This window comes from Macrobrachium rosenbergii, chromosome 41 (assembly GCF_040412425.1).
Source record: "Macrobrachium rosenbergii isolate ZJJX-2024 chromosome 41, ASM4041242v1, whole genome shotgun sequence".
Taxonomy (NCBI): Eukaryota; Metazoa; Arthropoda; class Malacostraca; order Decapoda; family Palaemonidae; genus Macrobrachium; species Macrobrachium rosenbergii.
The window spans coordinates 42,410,079-42,437,578 of NC_089781.1; the positions used below are offsets into that span (position 1 = coordinate 42,410,079).

Genomic DNA, 27,500 nt, shown 5'->3' on the forward strand with positions numbered 1-27,500 from the left:
CATCTTCTCCACTAAGCCTCGCGAACGTATCAGTGTAACAGTTTTCACCTTTATTTTTATTTGCGTTCGCCATTTGCATTCCACTTCCCCAGTAGAGTTAGCTCAACATTCCTTTTATGTTGGCTCAACATTCCCGTCATATATGCTGACACTGGCTTCCATAGACACTCATCATATCCAAGCCTTTATCAAGCCATTGGCTCTCTTGCCTCTGCTGTTCTTTAATTCACTGTGTATCTCATCCAAACATCTTTTACATTTACTCGTAACACTGACAAAAGTCATCTACCTCACACCCCATTCATTACACAATTTCTCGTCCTACAACTTTACTGCAAAGGATGGAATTCATGTAGAACCTCAAAACAGAGTTTTAATAGATAAGATAAGTGGCTTAGATATGCGGTCTCTAATTGCAGTCTAGTTCAATTGTCTGGTTAAGATAAGAATAAACATTAAAAACAACGTGTGAAAAAAAAAAAAAAAGTTACTGCCGTATGAGATTCTGATGTAGTATTGTAGCCTCCCTTGTCAATATGACCATGGTGATCAATTAGCCTCTGTTTCACAGCTTGACACCGAAGAGAAAGAAACCCGTCTCATAAGGGGGAGACAGCCATAAGTAGTATGCGCTTCCTCCTGGCGAATAGGTGCCAAGTTGATCATGTAAATTTCCTGTTGAGTTTATGGAAGAATGCCAAACAAGGCATCATCCAGTAATGACCAAATTCACATTTATCGTGGTTGGGAAAAGGAAACCACCACTTATAACATTTTGTCTAAACGATTAACTCCCTGGCAGCCTGCTGAGAGCCAAAAAGGAAAAGAAATTCCAAAAATGGCAGTACCAAAGTGTTGACCCATAGCATGAATAGCAGCGCCTCTGCAAGTATAGGAAGCCCATGAACAATACCTAATTCTCTAACTGTATTAGATGAGATGTTTTTAGAAACATCGTGATAAGAAACCTTGCAGAGAGTGCTGGCTTCAATCATTGCTACCTGTTCCGAAGGGCGATGATTCAAGGTTAGTTAAGTAATAAAATTATAGTGCTGGTAGAGTTCAGAGAGCATATTGAAGGGTAGCCACAGTTTAATATGGCAAGTGTGAATGAATGAATAACTGCAACCAGAGGCCCATCATTTCCATTCTGTACAATCTTAATTTTCTAGACCAACAATGATGCCACTTGTAAAGACTGCAATCGAAAATGGTCCCTGTGGACCATAAGACAGGAAAGTTAGAGAAAAAAAACAACATCGACAATTATCTGTTTTTGATTGCTGCAAAATCCTCAACAGAAAAAAGTGTAACTTTCATTGCTCAGGTTACAAAAGTTATTCATAAGAGTTGTGTGTTAAACACATCGAAGGCTGCACACCAAATAGTGTGGATGATTTTAGAAACAATTAACTCATTGTTTCTTGTAGGCTTGATAGCTTTCGGGAAGTAAGTATATATCTAGAATGTTAAAGTACAAGAGCTTATTATTGGCCATTAAGATAAATTTTTTCAGCAACTTAGAGAGCACTTGACAACTTTCCTGCAACCTTAGAGAACATTAGAAGGAATGATGTTAGCCAGTAATTTTTGCAGTTTTCACTTTACGACCGTTTGAACACATCATGCTGCATAATTTGTTTGTCTAGGAAGATATTACTTTGAAAACAAAACGGATGAAATATCCTTAGTTTGGGTAAGGTGACCTCAGACATCGTTTTTGGGTTTCTCCGTCCCGGCCGTTTGTCCTGTCCAAGATTTTTTATTTATTTATTTTTTTTTTTATCAATCTGTAGTTTTGGTAAGAAGTTGCTCTAGATCAGTGGTTCTTAACCTTTTTATTACCACGCCCCCTAAGAGTTGGTCCTTCCTCCACGCCCCCTTGCATCTATGAGTAACATTCCTCCCAGATTTAAAGGCAAATAAAACAAAAAGAAAAGAGAAGGGTGTTTTTATTCTTTAGGAATGAATTAGTGAGATACTTGATACTGCTTCTTAGCGACTCTTGTTAAGGAATAACGAATACAATTAGAGAATTTTTTTTTTTTTTCCCAAGGGCTCGCGCCTCCCCTTTGAATTGCTGACACCCCCTGGGGGTGCGCCCCCCAGGTTGAGAACCACTGGTCTAGATGAAAGGTACCAATTTTAAAGGCGTTTCGGTGTACAGTAATACCTAACACGAATGGAATACATGTCTGAAATGGAATGTGCCGGATCTTAACTAAGGCCCCCAAAAATGAGGGTGCAGAATTTCCTAGTTTGATTTTGAAATGATTACTATTACGTAGACAAGTTTTTATTAATTTCTTTCACCGTACATCTTTCAGGAAAGTTTTGATATTGAACTGGGAAGAATTGTCTCCACATAATGAACTTGGTCTGTTTTTCTTGAAATGCCTCTCATTGTGAATCACTGACCTAAACTTAATCATTGGAATATATTGTTTTAATGTGATATTCATGTGTATGATACAGTGATTAGAGATGCTCGTAAACACACAGACATGGGCCTCAGCACCGGTAGAAACATTTGTCAGAACAGATTTCAGTGCACAGCGATTTGTAGTAATACGAGCGGGCTTCTTTGACTGAGGATAGACCGAATTTTAGATTGAGTGGCGCGCTGGACTCGATGAGCAAAGGCTTAAGGAATTGGACCAGGCACATTTTCTCGAAGATATAATCAAGAATAGAGTACTAAACTAATTACATTAGATTTCGTGGCAGTCAAATTCACTTTGCTTTTGCTACTATGATATCAGAACTCCTGTTCTATAGCAGTTATACACGGCACACCTACAGAACTGTGGTACTTGATATTCATGTTCGCCAGCTGATTTTCACCTTATATCCAGAAGCGTCATTTATCGATAAAAGTCAAGATATTAGAATTTATTTCAGAGCTAAGTTTAATTTATTTATAATCAAAAGAATGTCAGAAGTGTCAATATAACTGTATACAGTTGAAGAAAGAAAGAAATCGAGAGCAAAAGAATTTATGACAATAATAAAACATTAAGGTTAAAAGAAGTGAAATTCGAATCCCTTTGAGAGACCTGAAAACCGAAAGCAAACAATTGGACATGTCGAAGTCCCTCGCCTTGGAAGGTGAAGAGAAGCCCGCCCGCCCGCCCCAGTCCTGCCACATCAACTCGATGATGGATTTGAAACTTGAAAGAGAAAATGAAAGAACAACGACGGAGACAGGAAGTTCGATTCCTGATCATCCAGCAGAACGCCATTACAAAGAGGCTAGGGCATAGTCGAGGGTTTGAAAACGAGCATTTTGCGACTACGTCGCATAAGGTAACTATATGCAGCTTCTCAGGTGTCCCGGCTGTTGCAAATGACGAGAGACACGGTGCAATCGTCACTGAAAGAAAGGGATGTTAGGCTTTCCCAAACACCAGCTGTCAACATATGCAGTGTGTGCGAATGAGGCATTACACTTTTTGTGACAGCGGAATCACGTGTTTCTCAAGGCTAGCGTTAGCATGCAGTTTGTTGAACACTGTTTCACTTAATATTTTCCTCCGTTCGCGTGGATGTTTTTGTGTACATCATTAGAATAGCGAAGCTAAAGAAGTATTGCAAGTCTTTTGTAATATCTCAGGTTATAGAGTCATTGCAGTGCCGCCCAAGGGTAAAGAAGAACTGGCCAACGAAGCATATAGATTTACTGTTCGGAAAGGAATCACAGGTTTCTCTGTTAGACACTCATTGATTCTAAGGCAACTAGCTTTAGGTGTCTCCCTCAGTAGTTGTGTCATCGTAGCTACGACGCTTAGAAAACCAAAACCATTAACGGATTTCCTCCTCCTTCCTCCAAATAGCCAGTTTCATTGACCGCGAGAGCCCCTTTCAGCGAGCGTGTTATTCCATCGGAGGCTCTCACTAAATGTGCCCTGCCTTCTTCTATCTGTGAAGCATACTATGCGTGGGACACTGACGAATCCCACAAGACGCCCGAGTTGGGGCGATTGGTTAGAATTCGTCATCGGAATTCATTCTAAAAGAGTCATGATTTAGATCACCGTCGGAAGGTATCCTGTTTTGCCATCTTACACAAGATTGATCGCTTGTTAGTCATTTGGCAGTGTCAACAGCAGCAGCCATACTTAGGTGAAGTGTTACGGTGCCTCTTCCACTCTACTGTAGCCCAGCATCCGAGGTCCTTTATTCCCTTTTCGTCAAAGCCGTGAAACTCTCGCTAGTTTCCTTGCTTGTTGGTGCGCCTTTGTTTGCTCGGCTGAAGCTCTGGTGTTACTGTATGTGCCGTGCAACATTAACTCTACTTCTTAACTACTCTCTTCAAATATTTATTTATGTATATATTTTTATTGACTTGTTTATGTTTGATGACTGATTGGTTGCTACTTACTGTTCAGTTCCTTACCCTACACAAGAGTGTTTTGCTCATGAGAAAGTTGCTTAGCACGTTAATAATCCTTTTTGCTTGTTCGGTATGAGTGTGCCGTCTTGTTGAATAGTGACAAGAAGAATGATTTCTCATGCGATGAGCAGTGTAATGAAGAGCGAAAACCACCATCGTTGTACGGCAGAACTTGTTGAAATATAATTATATGCAGAGGACTTTCCAGAGCATGCTCAGCTTCCATAGTCAGTCTGAAAACTGGAAAATCTGAACTTGGAAAACTGAAACCAGAACTTAGAAAAAAAAAAAAAAGGAAACTAAGAACATAACGAATAAGATCTGGTGGAAAGTTTACATTTGGTTTTCAGTAATTATCCTAATATCTTTCTGAGTAATTCCGCCATTGTCTGAAGGTCAAGATAACCTTCAATAATGTTAATAGCAGAAACAATTCGGCTTTTTTCGGTCAAATGCCGAAAACAAATTGTTGATAATCTTTGTTACTGTAACAGCATTATTGCTATTATTAACATCGCTTATGTCTTAATATCTATTTCTGTCGACATTACCAATGAGAAAATACGTAACCAGATTGTAAAAGCAAGTTAGCGTTGGTCTTATTCCATAAGAATGCTTAGAACTGTTAACCAAAGATATAGTCGTTCGGTGTTCAAGTGCTCCAGTGTTGTTGTTATGTCGTTATAACGAAACTGAGTGTCACAAAAATCAAAAGGAAAAATATCTAGAGCTGTTTTTAGTCCCCCCCCCTCACCACTCTCCCGAGCTTCTTCTCGTCAAAAGAACCGTTTAGAATTGGAAATCTTGATCGTATGGCTGCATATACCACTTTCCCTTATTATTAAAGCTCTATCTGAAAAACAAATATATATATATATGTGTGTGTGTGTGTGTGTGTGAGTTTGAACATGGGAATAGTGATAAACGCTTATCATTGTTCACAGCGGTCCTTATGGAATGTCAGGAAATTATTTATGAACTATAACATTGGTGTATGAATTCTGTCTTCCATTATGTTGATGTGCCAGGGCTATCCTTACCCATTCCCCATCTCTCGTTTCATGTCATGCAGCAGGTGGTGAACGGCCCACGCAAATGGAGGCACACTCTTTTCGCTAATGGGATTGCATTGCGAAACGCAGTCTATGGGATTTTATAGTGCACATTATCCTTTGGTCACTTATATCGTGAGCATTCTAATATACAGTATATGTGTGTGTGTATGTTTGTGCATGTATGAATATATATATATATATATATATATATATATATACATATATATATGTATATATATATATATATATATATATATATATATATATATATATGTATATTATATGTTCTGTATATATATACTGTATGTATGTATATATATATATATATATATATATATATATATATATATATATACATATACATACATACATACCTACATATACACACACATACTCACACGTTGAAGGGGTGTGGGTTTAGAGTGAGTGAGAATGGAGAAAGTCGTCTGGAAATGTAATGTAAGAGGCACTTGATTGTTGAGAATACGTGACTTCCAGAGGAGAATATTCATAATTATGCTTGAGAAAGAGAAAATGCCGAGGGAAAGAATTTGTCGGATTATGTACTGGAGCGGAGTAGAGGAAAGAGTAAGATGATGGAAATAATGATGAGAATAAGGAAGGCTGGATCATGAACTGGTTGAAGCCCCAGCAACGAAAGGTTTAGAAAGGGGGATTTACCACAGTCGAGGGAAGCGAGTGTAATGCCAAATAAATGAGCATCGCGTGTTGGGAGAACGTGGACGAAAAGCTGGTTATGCTTAATGATACCGAAGTGGGAGGATGGTATGGGGAAATTCAGTATGCAAGTCTACGAACACCTTGTCAGAAGGATGTCTGTGTGTGTATGGGCTTACTGTACGGTAGGTGCCTTGGAAGGGGTAAAAGCAGTGTCTGCTTTGGCATGAAATGAGCGCCTTGCGCAAAGAAACATTTTGTGAGGGACGTTTGCTGGACGGAAGGTCAGAGGAGATCGTGTACAGGTGTACCAAATGATGAATCAAGTTTTCATGAAAAATTAAAAGAGAGAGAGAGAGAGAGAGAGAGAGAGAGAGAGAGAGAGAGAGAGAGAGAGAAAAGACGCTGAAGATTTAGGAGTGAATTTTAGACAGTACTTTTATGAGAAAGCAGTTGGTCTCTTGGGGAATGCGTACAGAGATCGAAATTTGAATCAGTATTAATAAATCCCGTGTATGCTTAAGATATGGTCTGGGTGAGGTGCGTGGATGACATATTGACGAATTGCTTGCGATCTGGGGAGATATCATTAATTTCTTTACAAACTAAGAAACACACACACACACACACACACACACACACACACACACACACATATATATATATATATATATATATATATATATATATATATATATATATATATATATATATATATATATATATATATATATATATATATGTATACTATACAGTATGTATGTATTATAATGTGAGTGCATGATTTGTACAGATATTTCCAGATTGACTGTTATGTTAGAAATAGGGTTAATATATAAAAAGTTGGAAAGTAGGACAGTGGAATGCACATTGGAATGCCCAGTTGGAGAAGTTGTTAGGGATCAATCCACATGCGCTTTCCCTTGGGTGGGAGTGGCCGAGGAGGAATTCAGTTATGGCAGTCTGTTAACGGACTTTGCACCACCCGATATTTTTGCCTTGGGATTTGTCAGGTGTGATCTATGCGGTGGAAGAGTTAGAGACATACCTGAAATTCCAAATTATATTTCTGTAGTCATTTAAACCATAACAAATACTCCATGTTTTTGGCAAAGTAGGTGATCGCTTTAAGGTAAGCAGACTTTGATGGTCGCTCACATAGACAAATAGTTTAATCAGGTTCATATTGTATGCATTTTGCAACACACACATATATATATATATATATATATATATATATATATATATATATATATATATATATATATATATATATATATATATATATATATATGTACGTTTTTCTCATATCTAATATACCCAGGTGTATATTTTTAATTTATCATTTCGCAAAATAGTCATTTTAGCAACACAATGGAATAATATCTACATACACACACACACACACAATTTTGTCTTGCCCCTGGAAGGTGTTTGTTGCTCATGCAGTGCAGTGGAGGCTGCAGCTGGGGTGGTCTGGTGGTTGGCGGCCGAGAGCGATGCGATGCAGAGTGAACGAGTCTAGAGAAGAGCGAATATACAGTACCGTATACTGTACGGTGTTTGTTGATCAGACTATTTGGCTTTGATTCAGTCTGCTCAAGAAAGTATGAAACTCTCAGCTACGGCCCATGAAACTCTCAGCCGCGGCCCATGAAACTTTCCTCCACGGCCCGGTGGTGGCATGTGTTGTTGGCACCTTTAGCGGTACCAGACACACGATGTTGGCTAACTGTAACCTTAAATAAAATCCAGACTACTGAGACTAGAGAGCCCTTTGTTGGCCGAGTTGGTTGAGCTTCAGACCGTCATTCGATGGGCCGGAGTTCGATTCCCGCCGCCGGCTGATGAAGAGTTAGAGGAATTTATTTCTGGTGATAGAAATTCATTTCTCGCTATAATGTGGTTCGGATTCCACAATAAGCTGTAGGTCCCGTTGCTAAGTAACCAATTGGTTCTTAGCCACGTAAAATAAGTGTAATCCTTCGGGCCAGCCCTAGGAGAGCTGTTAATCAGCTCAGTGGTCTGGTAAAACTAAGCTATACTTACTTACTGAGACTAGAGGGCTGCAATTTGGTATGTTTGATGATTGGAGGGTGGATGATCAACTTACCAATTTGCAGCCCTCTAGCCTCAGAAAAAGTGCGGATGGGCATACAAATAGCCATCTTAATAGTTTTCTTTTACAGAAAACTAAAAGAACACATTTTCAGAACCAGATGTAAGAGTTTGAATGACTTGACAGACGAGGCAGGTTTCAAGCTAAAAATGAAATTAGGACTGACTCTGTGGAGCTGTGAATATACCTGAAGTCGTCTTCAGATGCTTCTTGAAAGGATTTTCTACTGCAGTATTTGTCCGACGTTGTCTTATATTGCTGGAATTGCTACCAGATCTCGATGCCTGTTGGTGCTGTGGTAAAAAGGAAAAAGATTCGGGTGGTGATCAGTTTTCTGGACATTGCAGTGAATGATAGCGCAAGTGGATTATTTTGCACAGAACTCGAAGGAGTAGACGTCAGATCTGTGGCAAAGTAAGTTTTCCAACAATGTACAATATACATTTCTGTGGAAAGTCTGACTTACTTTATTGATGAAAAGGATCCTGGCTTGCTGAGTTGTGCTGTGGGATGTGGTTTGAATGTATGTAGAATCATTAGGGCACTAACAACGTAAATTGTATCATGCATATAACCATTTTTTCTGCGTTTATGCTTAAGTTTGTGTATGATGTGCGTGTGTGTGTGTGTGTGTGTGTGCTATATTTGAGTACAGAGCATGCACGATTTTTCTACTCGATAATTGATCTCCTGCGGGTTTCTTCAGCAAAATGTGTTCGGCACCTGGCAGCAGGTCTTTCCTATTTTCTTCAGCTGCCGAAACCACTGTCAATGACTTTCTGAATCTTCCATATCTTCATACATTCAAAAGTAAGAAATGCGCTCGCTAATCCCACGTTAAGATATGTGTTGGCATTGCATAAAAAGTCACTCTGCCCATAACTCTTTATTATATATTTGCATATTGCTTCATTATATTCACTCGCGTATTGTGTGTACATATCCCAGTATACGTTCATATCCATGAACAAGGCACACTCTGGTGGTCTTGATTTTTCTCTCTTTGTAATGTCGCTGGTCTTGTCAAAGGTTATCGCTGGGGAAACGAAGCTATTTAACTGGAACGTTTATATTTTTCCTGTATATATTGCGTGCGTTTCTCTTGTAGCCTTGACAGGAATCCATGTGTTTGGGCGAATTCTGTGCCATAAAGACATCAGACTCGTCTACTTCATCCAGAAAAGGGGCGGGAAGTGAGCTTGTATTGCGACTGGGAAAGGGAGCTTCCGAAGGATTTTGTTGAGGACTTGTCACCTTTGCTCTTTTTCGTGCTGCTTCGCTCGATGAGTGATGTTCTCTCAATACTGTTGATCTGTCCATAAGGACTTCTTCATCTTCCTGCTTATACCGTCTGTTGCTTGGGATACTGTGATAGACATGCTTATTGTGAAATATGTCATATCAAGTTATACAAAATTACATGTTTATATGCACCATATATTTGTTTTAATGTATGGGCATGAAATGAATGCACACCCACAATGCATATATACTGTGTGTATATATATATATATATATATATATATATATATGTATGTATATATATGTGTGTGTATGTATGTGTATATATATATATATATATATATATATATATATATATATATATATATATATATATATATATATTGTGCGTTTGTTTGCGTAAATACAATAGCTCCATGCAATTATGTAATATAGCCGAATGCTCTATAGCTGATTGAAACCCTAAACACAATGTCCATTCACTTCAAAATGGCATCTTTATATATATATATATATATATATATATATATATATATATATATATATATATATATTCTTTCTCCTATTTGAGTCACACCTTTCTCATGGGTGATTCGTATTAAATGATAATTTACTTCCTAAGTTTCCTTTACTTTTTTATCCTCAAAGCTAGGGAAAAGAAGTTTGTCGCTATACTGCTATATTTTTTATCTTGTGATGATAGCTTTTCAACCATTAATTCATAGTTATCTCAATAATCACGATGATAGACGTAAATTGATAGATGAAACTGTGTTGTCAGAGGATACTAAATGAAACAGCGAAGCTGCAACTTTATCATTTCCTTCGTAGCTTAATCCTTGAATGTGTTAAAAGGTACAAGAAATTGTTGTTTTGAAATCATAGATCACATTAGTTCTTAACCAATTTATATATATATATATATATATATATATATATATATATATATATATATATATATATATGTGTGTGTGTGTGTGTGTGTGTGTGTGTGTGTGTGTGTGTGTGTGTGTGTGTGTGTACAATGGTCAAATGTTTCAGAGACCAGCAGGTTCAAAACAAAAACAAGCAATTGGGCTGGAATGACTGACGAAAGTTGACAAGCAAAGGACCAGAACAAAACCACAAAATACAGCTTTAAGATTAATTTATTGTACATACTAATTTACATTATATACAAGTGAGTCAGGCCCAGGAGAGGAAACACTTAAAATGACCAATTAAATAAACATTACAAATAACAGGCAGCAACATAAAACTCATGTAATTAAATCTTCAATAATCAATAAACAATTCACAGACAGCATAATGCTATAAATAATATACTAGCAGGATAAAAAAAAACAGTCAGCATAATAAATAATACATGAGCAGTAAAGTAAATGTTACAGCATAAATACAAAATCAAGCAGCATAATAAATACATCAAGAGCAGTAAAATAAATACCACCCAAGCAGCACACCACAAAAACAGACAAACTCCAAGAGTAGTCGAGACGGTCACCACCGTCAACGAGGATGCAGACAAACGGACGAACACGGTCGAGGCATCGAGACAGCCACTGGCTGTGGAACAGGAACACATCCACAAAGCAGATAACCTGGATCGAGTCATCGAGACAGCCATTTGCTGCCGAAGGAACAAATCTTCACACCGATGACCAACAACGGTTGAGCCATCGAAACATCCTCATGCTGCCATCAGGGAAGACATCACACTAACAGACGAAGAGGTCCTCCACCTCCCCCGAAGACAACAGGTAGGCAGCACCTGTCGCCCATCCAAAGGACTCCCTGCTGCTCTGCTGCCAAGATACCTATTCTCTGCTCCAAAGAACCTGACTTTCTGCTGCCCTGGACCTGACTGACGCTGTCAAAGTCACCGATACAAACGACAACTCTTTCCACAAAGAAAAACAACTTACAGGAAAGGAGGCAGCAACCCACCAAGGGAACAATTGGGAAACGATTGCCCTCACAACATATATATATATATATATATATATATATATATATATATATATATATATATATATATATATATATATATTACCCTCTATATATGTGTATATATATATATATATATATATATATATATATATATATATATATATATTATTAGAATATAGTTTTCGTAGTAAAAGATGCAAATAGAGATATGTAATTCGACAGGCATATGTGCAGCAGTCTATATCAACTTTTATCTCCTTTGATAGCCGGGTGGTCGAAGTCGCTGTCTATAGTTCGATCTAAACCAGACACTGGTTCGAATTCTGGCTTGCTTGTAAATATAAAGAGTCACGCATGTTTAAGTTACAAGAATCCACACACACACACACACACACATATATATATATATATGTATGTATGTGTATATATATATGTAATTATAATATATATACACACATATATATGTATATATAAATAATAATAATGTGTGTGTGTTTAGAATTAGGGAAAGAAGGACTTGTTCTTCCCCACCGACGGACGCATCCCTGAAGAAGAGTGAGGGGAGAGATTTATGCCGACAATAACAGGGCTTACATAGAAAATGATTTCTTTCTTACCAACGGGATGCACTTACTTTCTTAATCAATTCTTTTTTGTATGTTTTTGCTGAGTTTAATTTTCCAAGCTATGAATTTCAAATACTTATTACTTTATAGAGTGTTTTGCACAATTATTTTACCTCTCTCTCTCTTACCCCTTTCCCCATGATAACCTGCCATCTGTTCCAAGACAAAATGCTTCCTCACTTGCTGTTAGTGATGAAGATGCGCTCACTTTCCTTTTGACTGGACACAGTACTCGGAGAGAAAGAAAGGGCGCATTCCTTCAAGCTGAATGGCAACTCACATTGCGAAGCGAGGGCGTCAGCTTTCCCGATAAAAATATACATTCTTCTTAGTAATAGGACTATTTTTTGTTGTTCATCACATTTCGCTAGAAAAGAAAAAGGTTTTCTTCCATATTTACCGGAGATACTATGTGAAGAACAAGCACTTCTTTCTGTAGCAACACATTCCTTGTAAAATGAAAGCGGCATTATTCCGTGTGAAGAAAGAACTTTTCTCTTCGCACTGATGCAACAGAATCCACGTGAAGAGTAACTGCATCTGTTGACAGGATGGAATATCTCCTCTGTCTTAAGTAGTACTTTGTTTTTCTGTAGTTTGTATGACACATTGGGAGAAGGCAATTATCCCTGTTGATGTGGCATCATTTCAGGAAAAAAAGTTTTGCTCTCATTCACGGACTGTATTTTATTAATACGATTTGTTATTTTTCCATCTTATTATTCTCTATAGTAATCGATAACCGGAGTCGGACATTCTCTCTCTCAACATGTATGAATATATATATATATATATATATATATATATATATATATATATATATATATATATATATATATATATATATATATTATATACATATATATATGTTATATATATAAATTATATTTATATATATACATATATATACATACATATGTATATATATATATATATATATATATATATATATATATATATATATATATATATATATATATATATATATATATACACACATACATATATATAGTTTTGTAAAGATTTTCGATATCTTGACATAATGTAAGTATTGTGTCCAGTCGTTTTTCGGTGGTATGAAAATGTTATTTATCCACTGGAATGAAAACTATTTTTTGAAGGTTGTCGAGTTCACGATCCCCTGAAATTTGTGCCAGCTAGTTATGTTTCGTCCGTTTTAGCATCCGTGATGTCTTTCTTGTAAGCAGCAGCTCTTCTCCGTCCTTCCAGATCAGATTTAGTGGTCCCTCTTTTCTTGTGTTTCTTAATTTTTTATTTTCTGATGTTCTTGAACGGGACTTTTTTTGGAATATTGTCTGTGAAGGACGATTTCTTGACCGATATGTGGGTTTCTCTAAAGTGAAGGTGAAAGTTTGTGTTGACGAGGAACACGTACGTAGGCAGCATTCATGAAGGTATTCATTCGTTGTCGTTTCGAGAAGTAGTGGAAGAGACCTTGGTTACTGGCGTGGGTAGTAGGCGTGCCGAGACAACTTTGGGCGTGGGCGAGCCGTAGCGCCACAAAACATAGCCTATAGCTCCCCTTAGCATATGTTGTATCAAGGCGCAAGCGTTGCTTATTGCACCCATTTTTGCTACGATAAAGGAAAGGCACGTTTATTTATTTATTTACTGATGCTGCAACTAATCTTCTATGTCGGACTCTCATGTTGTATAGTTTTTTTTTCAGATTTAATGAACGCATTGATACTTACGACCGCAAAAATATTCTGTGATTGTTATCGATGAAGCCTTCCATAGCATCCCGGGAAATGATATTGAATTGCTGTGTGAACGGCTGAGAAGCTCGATGATCGACCTCAAGGCTGTGTTTATTTGCGTGTAAATTGATTGTTTATAGATTCGTCATTTACTCATGATACCTCCTCGCTGGGATGTTTGTATTTTCATCTACGCTTGATATTCACCTTAAACCTTAGTTATGAAAAGTCTGTACGTAGCGAGTCTTTATAGCCCGTATAGTTTCAGTGTTTAAATTCGGTATGAAATCCTTTATTCGTGATATAATTTCGTTGCTTTAAACTAGGTCAACTTTACCAAAGTGAGTTAATAGCAGTCAGAAGTTTTCTTTCCTTTTTTTATATACTGACAAATATAAGAGCCTTTTTTATAGTTCTTAATCACTACTCACTGCACTACCATGATGCAGAATTTATTAAAGCTTATATATACACATGTCTGTCGAACTTTGATAGAATTTAATCGAACTAAAGTAGGCCTGTCGTAACCACGAGAGCTTAATGATGCCATTTACTTCTTATGTTAGAATGTTTTGAGTCTAGTGATAGCATTCACCAGAAGTATATATTGTAATGGACATTATGAACTTTCAACTTCTCTAGTTTCAAATGTAGATTATTTTACCATGCTGAGGATGGGTTTATAATAGTTATAGGAAAATGTGTTTGAATTACACCTGTATGTTTATGCATGAGCCAAGCTAATTTTTATCCTTATTGGTAGTGCAGTGGCATAGTGTGGCCTCTTTCTGATAGTGATTGTGGGTTCGAATCTTATGGTAATTAAGTCTCTAAATTCATCTCCTATTTGGGTTTCAAGTTTTCAGTAAAAGCATATCCAGAATATTATGGGAGGCTAGTGTAGATGATCACATGCAACACAGTGTTTTATATATAAATATATATATATATATATATATATATATATATATATATATATATATATATATATATATATATATATATATATATATTATATACAAAACTAACTCCTTAGTTTTTGCAGTTTCTCTTCTCTGTTTCCAAGAAGTACTAGTTTCATCAGCAAACATCAGTCATTTTCCCACACCCTTTCTGACTCAGTTTTTGGGGCGAGTTTTTGGGAAATTATGAATCTGTGGAGAATATGAAAGAATGATTACACTAGGTGATTTAAATGCAAATAAATAAGAATATAGTGTCTGTGGGAAATGTACTTGGGAAGGGGCTTAACTTTTGACAATGCACGACTTCAAAAAAACATTCATTAGCATACGTGGGAAATGAAAAATTGTAAAGGAGAATCTGGAAGAGCTAGCTGATGAAGTAATAGTGGTTGGAGATATATCTGATTATTATTTAGTTGCGTAGGTATATGGAGCAGTTAATGTTGACGAAATATTATTGACAGAGGATTTGTCGAAGACTTGGCACATGAAATATGAATGTGGCTGTACTACTATGTTGTTTTATCACTGGAGCCAATCTTTTTGAGGAAATGGCTTTTAATGTTGAATTTACACACATACGCAAACACACATATATATGTGTGTGTGTGTACGTGAATTCAATATTAAAACCATTCCTCTTAAAAGATTGGCGCCAGAGAAAACCAACACAGCAGCACTGCCACATTCATATTTCATGTGCCAAATCTTCGACAAAGCCTCTGTCAATAATACATACATATATATATATATATATATATATATATATATATATATATATGTATGTATGTATGTATGTATGTATATATACAATATATATATATATATATATATATATATATATATATATATATATTGTATATATACATACATATATATATACTGTATATATATATATATATATATATATATATATATATATATATATATATATGTATGAATGTATATATATATATATATATATATATTGTATATATACATACATATATATATACTGTATATATATATATATATATATATATATATATATATATATATATATATATATATATATATATATCTATGTATTATTGACAGAGGCTTTGTCAGAAGATTTGGCACATGAAATATGAATGTGGCAGTGCTGCTGTGTTGGTTTTTCTCTGGCGCCAATCTTTTAAGAGGGAATGGTTTTTAATATTGAATTCACGTACACACACACACACATATATATGTGTGTTTGTGTATGTGTGTAAATTCAACATTAAAGGCCATTTCCTCTTAAAAGATTGGCTCCAGTGATAAAACAACATAGCAGTACAGCCACATTCATATTTCATGTGCCAAGTCTTCGACAAATCCTCTGTCAATAATATTTCGTCAACATTAACTGCTCCATATACCTACGCAACTAAATAATAATCAGATATATCTCCAACCACTATTACTTCATCAGCTAGCTCTTCCAGATTCTCCTTTACAATTTTTAATTTCCCAAGTATGCTAATGAATGTTTTTTTGAAGTCGTGCATTGTCAAAAGTTAAGCCCCTTCCCAAGTACGTTTCCCACAGACACTATATTCTTATTTATTTGCATTTAAATCACCTAGTGTAATCATTCTTTCATACTCTCCACAGATTCATAATTTCCCAAAAACTCGCCCCAAAAACTGAGTCAGAAAGGGTGTAGGAAAATGACTGACGTTTGCTGATGAAACTAGTACTTATTGGAAACAGAGAAGAGAAACTGCAAAAACTAAGGAGTTAGAAAGTGCACGTAACAGGAGAAAGCGAATGAAATACCAGCAAGATGAAAGCCAGAAAGATGGAACAGTGAATGTTAATTAGGAGGATGGATGAATGGAAGTGGTCGACTGGTTTAGGTATCTGGAAGTAAATGTAATTAATCAGTCATGATAGAGATGAGGTGAGTTACAGAATAGTTTAAGTGGTGAATATAGCACGGTATGTGCAGATGGTCTAGAAAAGAACAGAAGTGAAGTATGGTAACTGCTAATGAAAGAGACGAGATTGAAGCTGTTTAGAATAATTGTTTTTTAGTATGTGGTGTAAGATGAATTGAAAGGGTATACAATGTGCAAGTACAGAGAGATGGTAAAAAGGTTAGCATAGGTTATGTTTGAAGGTATGAAAATTACAGGTTGTTGAAATGTGTAGAGTTTATAGGCGATAGGATAAAGAGTAAAGGAAGACCTAGAATGTGTTTGATAGATGTAGAAGAATAGATATTGGGAATGAAAGCCCTTACTATTGAGGTGCATTGTGTTGAGGACATTCTGTGAACTGCTAATGATGACCTTTCTGTGTAGGTCAATAAAGCTCTAAATGTTAAAAGTGTTTAGCAGTGTGGATAATCCGCAGCTCAGGTATGAACGTGGCTGCAATCAGTCTGTTTTTCTGCCACGGCCACCCTTATCAAAAAAAGTTATATGTAGCTGTAGATGCACACACACACACAATATATATATATATATATATATATATATAAAACATGCGTTTATTTAACTTGACTTCTGCGTCTGTCCATCTGTTTGGGTCAAATCTTGTAACTCAATTTTCGACTTGTACCCTTCGTCCGATGGACTTAAAATTTTGCATGATTACTCAGTCTCGGTGACAATACAACCTTACATGATCAGTAGATTAGCAGTGACCTCTAGTGACCCCTCCCATTATATCAGGATTTTTATGAAAATATTCGGATTTTTCTTTGACTCGACAGGCTATCACGTTAAACTTTTGTTAGTTACAATCATAAATCAGTTACAGTTTCTGTCAAAACTAAAACGTATAAAATGAAAAATATAAAAAAACTTTTAAACACGATTTTATTAAAATGCACTAAAAAGTCAGAAAATTTTTTGAGACTCCATGATTTTTTTACAATTAATCATGTCTACAAAAATAAAAGCATGGGCTCCAAACATGAAAGGAAATGCTACAAGAAATTCTTATATGCAAGCTGAAGAGGACCTGATTGTACAAGTAAATGAATTCATAGTGTTGAAGGTGGAAATGGAAGACACCGGTTTATGATGGAATCACTGCGGAGATGATTTTAGTTGAAACTGAAGTGACGCCTTGCATACTGACTAGACTACTTTGCAGAAAAGAGAATGAGGAAATGAAACCTAATGATTGGGAATGGAATTCATATCAAAGGTACCAAAGTAAGGTGACCTGAGTGAATGTGGTAACGAAAGAGGCGTTGCACTTAGCCTATGTTGCTTGTGATGAAAATTTTAGTGTCCCTATACTTTATAGGCTTGAGAAAGAAATTAACGAAAAAGTAAGACGAATAAGGCAGGAGCTGCAATTATTTGTATACAGGCATTATGCAGAAATGTAAAGAATTTAAAAATATCCTTCTGATGGGTTTGGTAGTTAATAGAAGGCATGTGACAGCATTCACGGGCCAGTATTATCCATGCAAACTTGATGTTGATAGGGTCTTGTCAAGTGAGTTTTCTGTAAATAGTGTGGTGCTACAAGGGATTTTATAATGAAAAAAGTAACGATGGAGACTTGACAGGCCTAGAATATGAAGATAATACTGTTTTAATCATCAAAACCCACAAGATTTATAAAACTTACTTTGAGGAAGGTATCATTTGTCTATAAGGATGGGACTCCAAATAAATATAAGGAAAATGGAATTAAATAGGACAGCATTCACAAAGGAATTAAATAATATTAGATGGACAAAAATATTAATGAGGTTGAATCTTTCAAATTTTTAGTGCACCTTCTCATAAGATGGAATTTTGTGAAGACTAAAAGAGCAAATCAAATGATAGGCAGGCTGAAAGAGATTTAGAAATCAAATAGACTGACATTGCATAAAAGAGTAAGATTATATATAAGTCTAGTACAAATTGTATTGCGATACACACAATCACGGTTTGACTATAAAGCTGTCTAAAAGATTTTGGTAGGAGTCAAATGGCAAGATAGAGTAGACTTGATGATACTATAACTAAAATTATGGGAGCTCCATTTGCAGAAGAAATAATGGCGCATAGGAGATGGTAGTAATATATATATATATATATATATATATATATATATATATATATATATATATATATACACACACATATATAGGAGCCTCGATGGCACAGTTGGTTACAGCAGCAGCTTCGGACTTCAGTAGAGGTCTGTGGCATGGGTTCAAATCACAGCCGACTGATCACAGAGGCGGACACTTTGCTATCCGTGTAGACACCCGGGATTATGTATGTAATCAACGGATAGGTTTCTTAAAAGCAAGTGGGTGTTACAGACTAAATACACACAAAAACAAAGCCACTACAACATCTTCTAAAAACATAACAAACATCTCACACGTCTCGAACTCTCAACCTACCTGCGCAACAACTTCTCGCTGCTGGGAGAAAGGGCGTTGGGTCTGGTATGATACATGTAACATACGCTACTGGGGTCTAAGCGATGTCAGGCAGGGCAGCCGATCGAGACTACGGTCTACCCCAAAGCCAAATCAAAAGTCCTTCAAAAGAAGGCATCGTGCTTACCCCATACAAAAACGGGAAAAAAAAGCACGTTAAAAGAAGAAGAAGACATATACATATATACTGCTTACAGTTTTGGTTCAAGAAGGCATCACCTTTGTAGCTAGTTCCTTGGGATGAGATTACTATTGCCCCTCCCCAAAATGAACAGACTGCCAAGTACTTAATTCTCTATCATTATCAACAAAGGCATACCACTTCATCCTGTCTTATGCGTATTTGAATTTGTATTAATTTACATAACGTAGGTAAAGTAATTTTCCCATAGATTTTTATAAACCAGTTAGTTTGGCATTTCTGACAAAGAAAGATTGGGATACAGTTTATAGTTTGGAAGGAAATATATTTGTTTGCTGATATGAGGTTTTTGAGTTTTTTTTTTTTTATATGTAGACAGTTTTCCTAGCATTGGAAGGTGGATCATGTGTTCTGATTATATGTCTTTTGATTTTCGTAGATATTGTGATTGAAGGATTATTTGCATCTCATTTCAACTAAAGTTTCAAGGAGATTTTCCAAATTCATACTCATTGCTTGAGAATGCTTTTACACTGGGTCTTGTGCAGTTTCGTCAAATGATGCAGCATTGATGTTGAGAATTGCATGTGTAGTTCAGGTTCTTTTTCATTAAAAGTACGTCATTCAGTTTACTTTGATTGATTGACGACTATGTTATTTCAGTTTTCAATTACTATGATCAGAGAATCCATAACTTTTTGTGATTAAAGCATTAGGAAAGACATGGAGCACATAGATTATTCTATATTGTATTTGCTGTAAATACCTAATGTGTTGCTGTTGACAGAGAACTACTCTGAAATATATTTTAATATATTTTGGGACACCAATATTTTTCACTTGAAGCAATTGATTAATATTTTGGGGCACCAATATTTTTCACTTGAAGTAATTGATTATGTAGATAGGATTGCAGTATCATAGGCAGTTTGTTATGTTTCAAAATCTAGCCAGATTAAAGTGTAACATATTTAATTTGTTAATCATATTCCTTCTGATTTTTCTACAGAGGACACACCAAGGCGACGGCGACGTCGAGCTCCTGTATCTCCTGTAGGGGGAAATTTTTCTTCCGTGGGGTCATCTGAGCCACTAAAGACCCCTGAGGTAGTGCGCCATGTTGTGTCGCGACTCACGCCCCCTGCCAGCCCTCCCACGTATACATCACCGCCGTCACCCACACGCTCGCACCAGCCTCCCCAGCCAGCACAACCACCTCATACTTTCCAGCCAATACAGCCTGCTACTACACAAGGCACACAATCTGCACCATCCACTCTCGATGTACGTTCACGCTCCTCACAGAGCCACTCTCAGGAGTCAAGACGTGCAAGCTCAGGATTAGGGGAACGCAGTGATCGCTCTGAAACAGATGACACTTTGCGTAAAGTACCTCCAAAATTGGCTCCTTTGCGGAAACCTGAGATTCCCGATGTATTACGACCAAAAGAAAGTACATCACTATCGTCACCAGGTGTAGTTAATACCCCTCCAAGTTCACGGCCGTCCTCTGTAGTTCTTGAAAAGCCACCACCTGCACCTGAAGGTGTGAGGCCTGCTGCTTTTCGTTCCTCTCTTCGGAAGCCTCCTGATACAGGTACTTGTTTTATGGCAGCTCGAAGAGAAAAACGTGACGAAGCAAAACCAGAATTTTTCAGAGAAATCCAACCAAAGCCTAAGAAAGGGGATCGATTGTCCAAATCTGATATGAACCTTAAAGCTGAATCTAGTTTCTGTGGGAAGTCTCTTGACCCAGCAATGCCTGGAAATTCTGATTTGGAAGTATGTGCCTCATCTCCTTCTCTGAATACAGATTCTGCAGCTGGCAGTATGCCAGAAGAAGCAATGAGTTGTCATTTGGAAGCCTTAACTGCCCAGGCAAGAGACACATTAGAACGGGCTGACAACTTGAAAGATGAAATGCTTCCACCTATGCCAAAAAATGTTCCACCTGAAGACAGTGCTGAAAATATGGTCCATGAGTGTGAACAGTATCTTACTGTAAATGCTAACAGCAAAAAGGATTCCAGTCCTCGCCTTTGTCATCGTGACCTTTCATTAACTGGTACTCCTGTTAGTACACTACAAACTCCATCAGCTATGAAGGGTATTGTTTCTGATAGTGGTCAGAAAAACGGGGTCGGGGGCTCTGAAGGGCATGGTAAAGAAAGTAAGCGGATGGCTTTGGAAAAAGAAATAAGTAAGGATGCAGATGAACCAGAAAGGGAAAAAGGTGCTACAGTTGCCTCCGCTAGAACTTCAGGGCCCCCGATTCCGGCTTTTCAAGCAGATGATGGTGTTAGTCCTCCGCCAGAAGAAGTTGTTCATGGTTTACAGCATACTGGATATGAGGATGAGGACGAGGGCTCCCCTGATTCATATTCAGTGAGAAGTCCAAGTCATGGTGGTGGAAAACGAGGGTCACGGCGTTGTTCATTGGATGAGGATGCTCCTCGCACAAATTCTCCTGATCCACAGTCAATATTAAAAAGACGTTCATCAAGAGAAGATGTGGTTCCTGATCGTCCCATAACGCCTGAACCTCACAGTATTCTTAAGCGCAAGACCAGCTCAAGGAATTCAAGTATTGATATTTATGATGGAGATCCAAAGCCAATTTTAAAGAAGAAAAGTAGTGTTGAAGAGTTAGACCATTTTGAGCCAAGGCCCATACTTAAGAAAAAATCCTCAACAGATGATGAACTTGATGACAGGCCAAGGTCAATTTTGAAAGGTGGAAGAAGTAGGGAAGACCTTGATATTGCTGAAGGTCTTTTATCTCCAAATCCCATTCTGAAAAGGTCTCCCCGTTGTGAAAGTGAAGGTGAGGGAGAGTTACGACCTATTTTAAAAAGGCGCGAGACAACTGATGGTGTTCGTCTTCGATTGCATATGTCTGATGGAGAAGATGTGGATGGTGATACGCCTAGTGTAAGAGTGAGAAGTGATTCTGCACCTGAAGCAGCAATTCGCATGCGTGGACACTCACCTCCTGCACTCTCTGCTGCTCCATCTCATGGTATTTTAAAGAAACGGGGGTCTCATTCCCCTGGTCGTTTTGACCAGATGGACAATGAACTTGGTGCCATACTAAGGTCTCGTAGGTCTAATGGGATGGAAGGTAATGACAGTAGCAATGGAGAAGAAACACCTGCGAGGCCTGTTAGTCCATCTCTCGTTGCTTTAACAAGAAGAGAGTCCTCAGGCCGTTCTGGTGAGAGACCTCTTAGTGTAGCAGAGAGAGTTGCGGGAATGGAAGCAGCCTGTCAGGAACCAGTTCCCTCTACTTCATCTTCAGCTCAACAACGGTCACCTACTCCAACAAGAAACCCGGGCGCAAGGCCCAAGGTTATGCCGTCCCCCCTCAGTGACAAGGACAGGTATTAAAAACATTACAAAGTAATGATTTAATTCGTTTTTAATTATACATAATCTCTATGCTGAAAAGACAACTAGGTAGCATTATTGAGAAGATTAATAGATTACTGTGGTGAGAGCTGAAAGAAGGTGAACTATATTATTTATGAATTCCATGACCAGTAAAATTGAATAGTTCAGCCGTAGATTAGTTGTTACATATTCAGATTAAAGTTTCCCCTCTAGCATTGTATTAGTGTTATAATTTTTATGGATAATAATTTTTGATGACATTATCCAGGATGTGTATCATTAATCAGTTTACCTTTGGTGTATTCATAAATGTTTATGTTTAGAATTTAATGAAACTTTAAATGATATTTTATTATTATGTTCCAGCCACATTACTTATTGCACATTGAGTGGTTGGTTACTACACAAAATCAAATTCCCAACAGTAAACTACAATGTTGGAATACTACGATATGTTCATATAAGAAAGCAGATTTCAAAAGCGAAAAGAAAATATTTGTCTCATTCAGAGGATGTCAGTATCAAGATAATGCCATGTGGTATAATTGACTTAAAGTCGTTTTTCATCGCGTACGTGTTCTTTACAACCTACAGAATTATGCTAGCTGTAAATATGTCAAAGTTTACCATATTATATTTAATAAATACCCAATTATAAAGGCATCCAGTTTTTCGTACTTCATATAACTAGTCCCTCGGTATTTCTTTGTATGTGGTCTAATGTGGAATGACTACATCATAAACATTTTCTTTTTCAGAAATATATTATTTCCTTTTGCACTGTGTTCTGCTACAGGAATACTTGTATTTTGCGCCGTTCTGCTAGAGGGATACCTGTGTTACTAATAATATAGTTTAATAACAGAAAATTTGTTCCTAACTTCGTGATGGCAGTTGTACTCGGTACTGTAATAGCATGGGTTTAATTTTTATGAAGTTGTTAACATGACTTGCGTATTTACGCAGATAGTTCCTCATTGTGGCTAAACTATCATAATACTGCATATGATAGCTCTATAGTCATGTAACCTCTGTGCAGTTTCTCCCTTGAATGACTGGCTAATCACTTTCGAAAACACTTGACGTAGCATTACCAGGACGGCAGTTCGTTCCAGGACGAAAACAAAAGTCATCTACTACTGTTCAGTTGAGTTGCTGCTTGATTTAATTATAATTTGGCAAATGAAGAAAAGCAGAGTGTTGGGAGTGTAAATGTAATTTCAAGCTTTTTCATGTGCCGTCTAGAAATGCGCTCATTGTAAGAATTTGTATCGTCTTTATGACATTGATCATATTGCGAGAGCAATTTTAAGGTACCGGAGCTCCAGGATGCCTAATTTGTTTAGATTCTCTATTGAAGTTCATCAACCAAAATTGGTCATCATGCTCATGAATTTAAAAGCTTTAGGCAGAGCTGAAACATTTCGTTCTTCTCCATAACCAACCTAGATCCTACTTGATAATCGAAGGAAGGCAATTACAGGGTTTTGTGCTTGCTTTTGGTTTCTGGCTGAAATGGTCACACGTTTTTTTTCTTTAGGATGGTCTCCAAATATCTTTAAATTACCCAAGGAGGAAAAGGGTCAAAATTTTACTTTTTCTTGACCGAAAACTTCCTGTAGTTAAAAATTATCCAAAACTAGATTTCCAAGAAAGAACACAATGAAGCAGCGAAGTAACTGAAGTGGTCACAGATTAACTTAGGACTCAGCACAATCATGTTTTTATCTTGTACTTAAAACGTTTTTCAAGAGTAAATCTTAGTACCAGTTTATAATGCCTACTTTATGCCGTCTATCAAATGTTACATTGGCATTTTGCGGTACTGGATTTGTCTGTGAGATCATTTAACGAGTATTAGTTGCAGTAGAAAAAGCCGAATATGTAGGAATATCGCAGCACCACCAGAGTGAGAACCAGTACTTTTTGAATTATCATGTGACTGACCGTAATTTAGATATGTTCATAATATTTCTGAATTCTTATTCTTGACTTTAGTATTACCTTTTACGAATTTCTGACAACATAAGAACACATAAAAAACAGTGTACATTTGTCTCAGGAGTTGAATATTCTCTGTTTAAGTGCACTTCGTCAAGTTAATGACTTCATAGCTCGGTTATCAAGAATGTTGTCTATTTGAAAGGGTTAATGAAGCTGCATCAGAAGTATTTTTCATTGATTAGAAAATGAACAACCCGTCACAAAGCTTAAGAGGGACGACATGCCTAACGTCTTTCCAGGCAAAAATCTGTTAGAATAGGTTTAAAGTGTTTATAGGAGCTGTATCGGGAATTTTTATTGAAATTCACTTAACATGGAAATTTTAATTGTAGTGGATTCTAACAGAATCAAAACATTGCTTTCCTTATCTAATACTACTCTAACTTTCCAGAGAAAGTCGAAGAAATAGCAGCAGTGCCTTTGGCTTGACACCAGATACACCACCAGGTGATGATGGTGTTGAGGCAATCAACGAAGCATTTTTGGACCGTCCAGTTGTAGCTGAAGCCTACAACAGTGCCATGATATCTCAGAACCTGGAGGGAACAGCCCATACCAGTTCATATGATGTACCTTCTTCCGTTTCACAAAAGGCAGCCTTTTTTGCACAAGTAAGGTGTAATTGCAATTTTATTCATTTAAAATCTCATGGTAGAGTCGATAGGGTGGCAATGTAGATGTGTCAAGGGTGTCTAATATAGAAGATACTAAAAATTTCTGAGGGAGATTAAAGGTTTTTTGTGATGGAAGCAAAGTGTGTCTGAAAATGTGAATGGGAAAGTGACTGGTTTAGTGTAAGAGTTGGTGTGAGACAAAAGTGAATTATGACGCCATGGAGGGATGCTAGAAGTGGGTCATGAATGGAGTATATAATGGATGATGCTTGTATATTATACAGCAGTGACTGGATATACTGAAGAGAAACTGCAGACTAGAGAGAGTGAATCTTTTTAAAGAGAAGGAAGTTGAAAGTAAATGGGAATCAAAACATTATGATGATAAACTGAAGCCAGGAAAATGAAAGAATGAATGTTAGTATTGATGTTGAATGGATGAAACCTGTTGGTCTGTTAGATATTCGGAAGTGAAAATAACAAATGGAGGAGAGGTGAGGCACAGAATAGGTGTAACAAGGAAGGTAGCAGGTTTGTGCAAAAGATTGGGAACAGACTTCGATTGCCCATGGAAGACAAGGTAGGAATGTATAAAGGGAGTGTTGGGCCAATTCTCCTTTTTGAATATAAAGTATGGTTGTTAAATAAAAATTTTGGAGCTGTTAAGATTCATTGTTTGTCATACACTTGGCTCAAGAAGAAATTTAGAGATGCATAGAGGTACAAAGGGTAGCATAGGTGAGAGGATGAATCAAATTGCTTTGAGATGGGTGGGTCATGTGGCGAAAAATATGCATTGAGGTGGACTCATTATAAGGGATGATAGTTTGTGATGGAAAGAGTGTATGATTTGAAAGTTTCAGGGCAGAGGAGTAGGTAAAGGCCAGAAGTTGCCTAATAGACAATGCAAAAGTAATATATGAAAGAAATGTTTGTATAAGTAAGAGCCTGAATAGCCAGTGAGTGTGAGACGGTGTGCAGGGTAGAGGTGAATTACACAGTGGATATATGAGCCACCTGTGTGGTGTATGAAGCAGGCAAATGAAGTATAAGTTTTTAGCACAAGGGGTTCATCCAAACTTGCATTCTATTTGTTTGATAGAAGAGAAACTTGAGAACTGGATAAAGTTTCAGTATTTTTAAAGGCATACAACAAGTATTTGCATAAATTTCAGACCCAACTGTATATACTGAATCATTTCTTCTTTAATTATCATACAAATGTAGCTGTTTAGTAAATGTAACATGGGTTAGATACATAATGTCAGCTTATCTGTCAATCCATACATCTAGACACACTCACAAACACACACACACATATATATACACACACATACATACATATATATACACACAGTCGGCCCCCAGATTCGCAGACTCAGCAATTCGTGGAATTTTCTGTGGAACCTATCTATAAATTATTCGCAGGAAAACACCCATTTGCAGATTTTTTCTTTTACGGATACTCGCTAATCTGGGAATTTTTGCAGTTATATACGTACAGGTACTAATTTTCAAAAAGTATTAATAATATCATTAGCACTGTAATAACAGAAAATAATAATGCACATTAATGAAAATTATATATACAGTAGTTGTAATCAAATTAAATAGCAATAAGTAATATTAAATAAAATAAGATTAAATAATAATACAATACATAATACAGGCAGTCACTGGGTTACAACGGGTCCAGCTTACGATGTTCTGAGGTTACGACACTTTTCAAATATATTGATCAGAAATTATTTCCTGGTTTACGACACATGTCCCAGGGTCATGACACTTACAATGCCGATCCGATGGAAGAAATATGGCTCCAAAATGCAGAATAATCAAAATTTGGATTTTTTTGTGTGAAAAATTCAATAAAAATCAGTTTACATCGTTTTCAATACACCCAAAGCATTAAAAGTAAGGTTTTCTTAGGATTTTTGACGATTTTCGACAATTTTTCGGCTTATGACGATTTTCGGCTTACGATGCGGAGTAGGAACGGAACCCCCGTCATAAACCGGGGACTGCCTGTAATAATAATAATAACAAAAATAAAATACTGTGTGCTGTACAGTACACAACACATGCACAGCAGAGATACATATACTATTATAAGCTGGGCAGTGATGCTGGGCCATTTGGCCATACGTATCAGTATTACGTACATACATGTACATGTGTATGTACACACATGGTATT

At 36.8% G+C, this 27,500-nt stretch overlaps 1 protein-coding gene across 15 annotated transcripts in view; it reads left to right on the forward strand.

Moving 5' to 3' along the window:
* The window catches only part of LOC136826829 (uncharacterized), a 1,026,023-nt gene that overhangs the window by 857,844 nt on the left and 140,679 nt on the right, over window positions 1–27,500 (forward strand). For all 15 annotated transcript variants that reach the window (XM_067084297.1, XM_067084294.1, XM_067084301.1 and 12 more), the window contains 2 exons: window positions 20,306–22,676; window positions 25,082–25,301. In XM_067084297.1, the coding sequence (XP_066940398.1) occupies window positions 20,306–22,676; window positions 25,082–25,301 (2,591 nt within the window). The remainder of the gene's footprint in view (window positions 1–20,305; window positions 22,677–25,081; window positions 25,302–27,500) is intronic.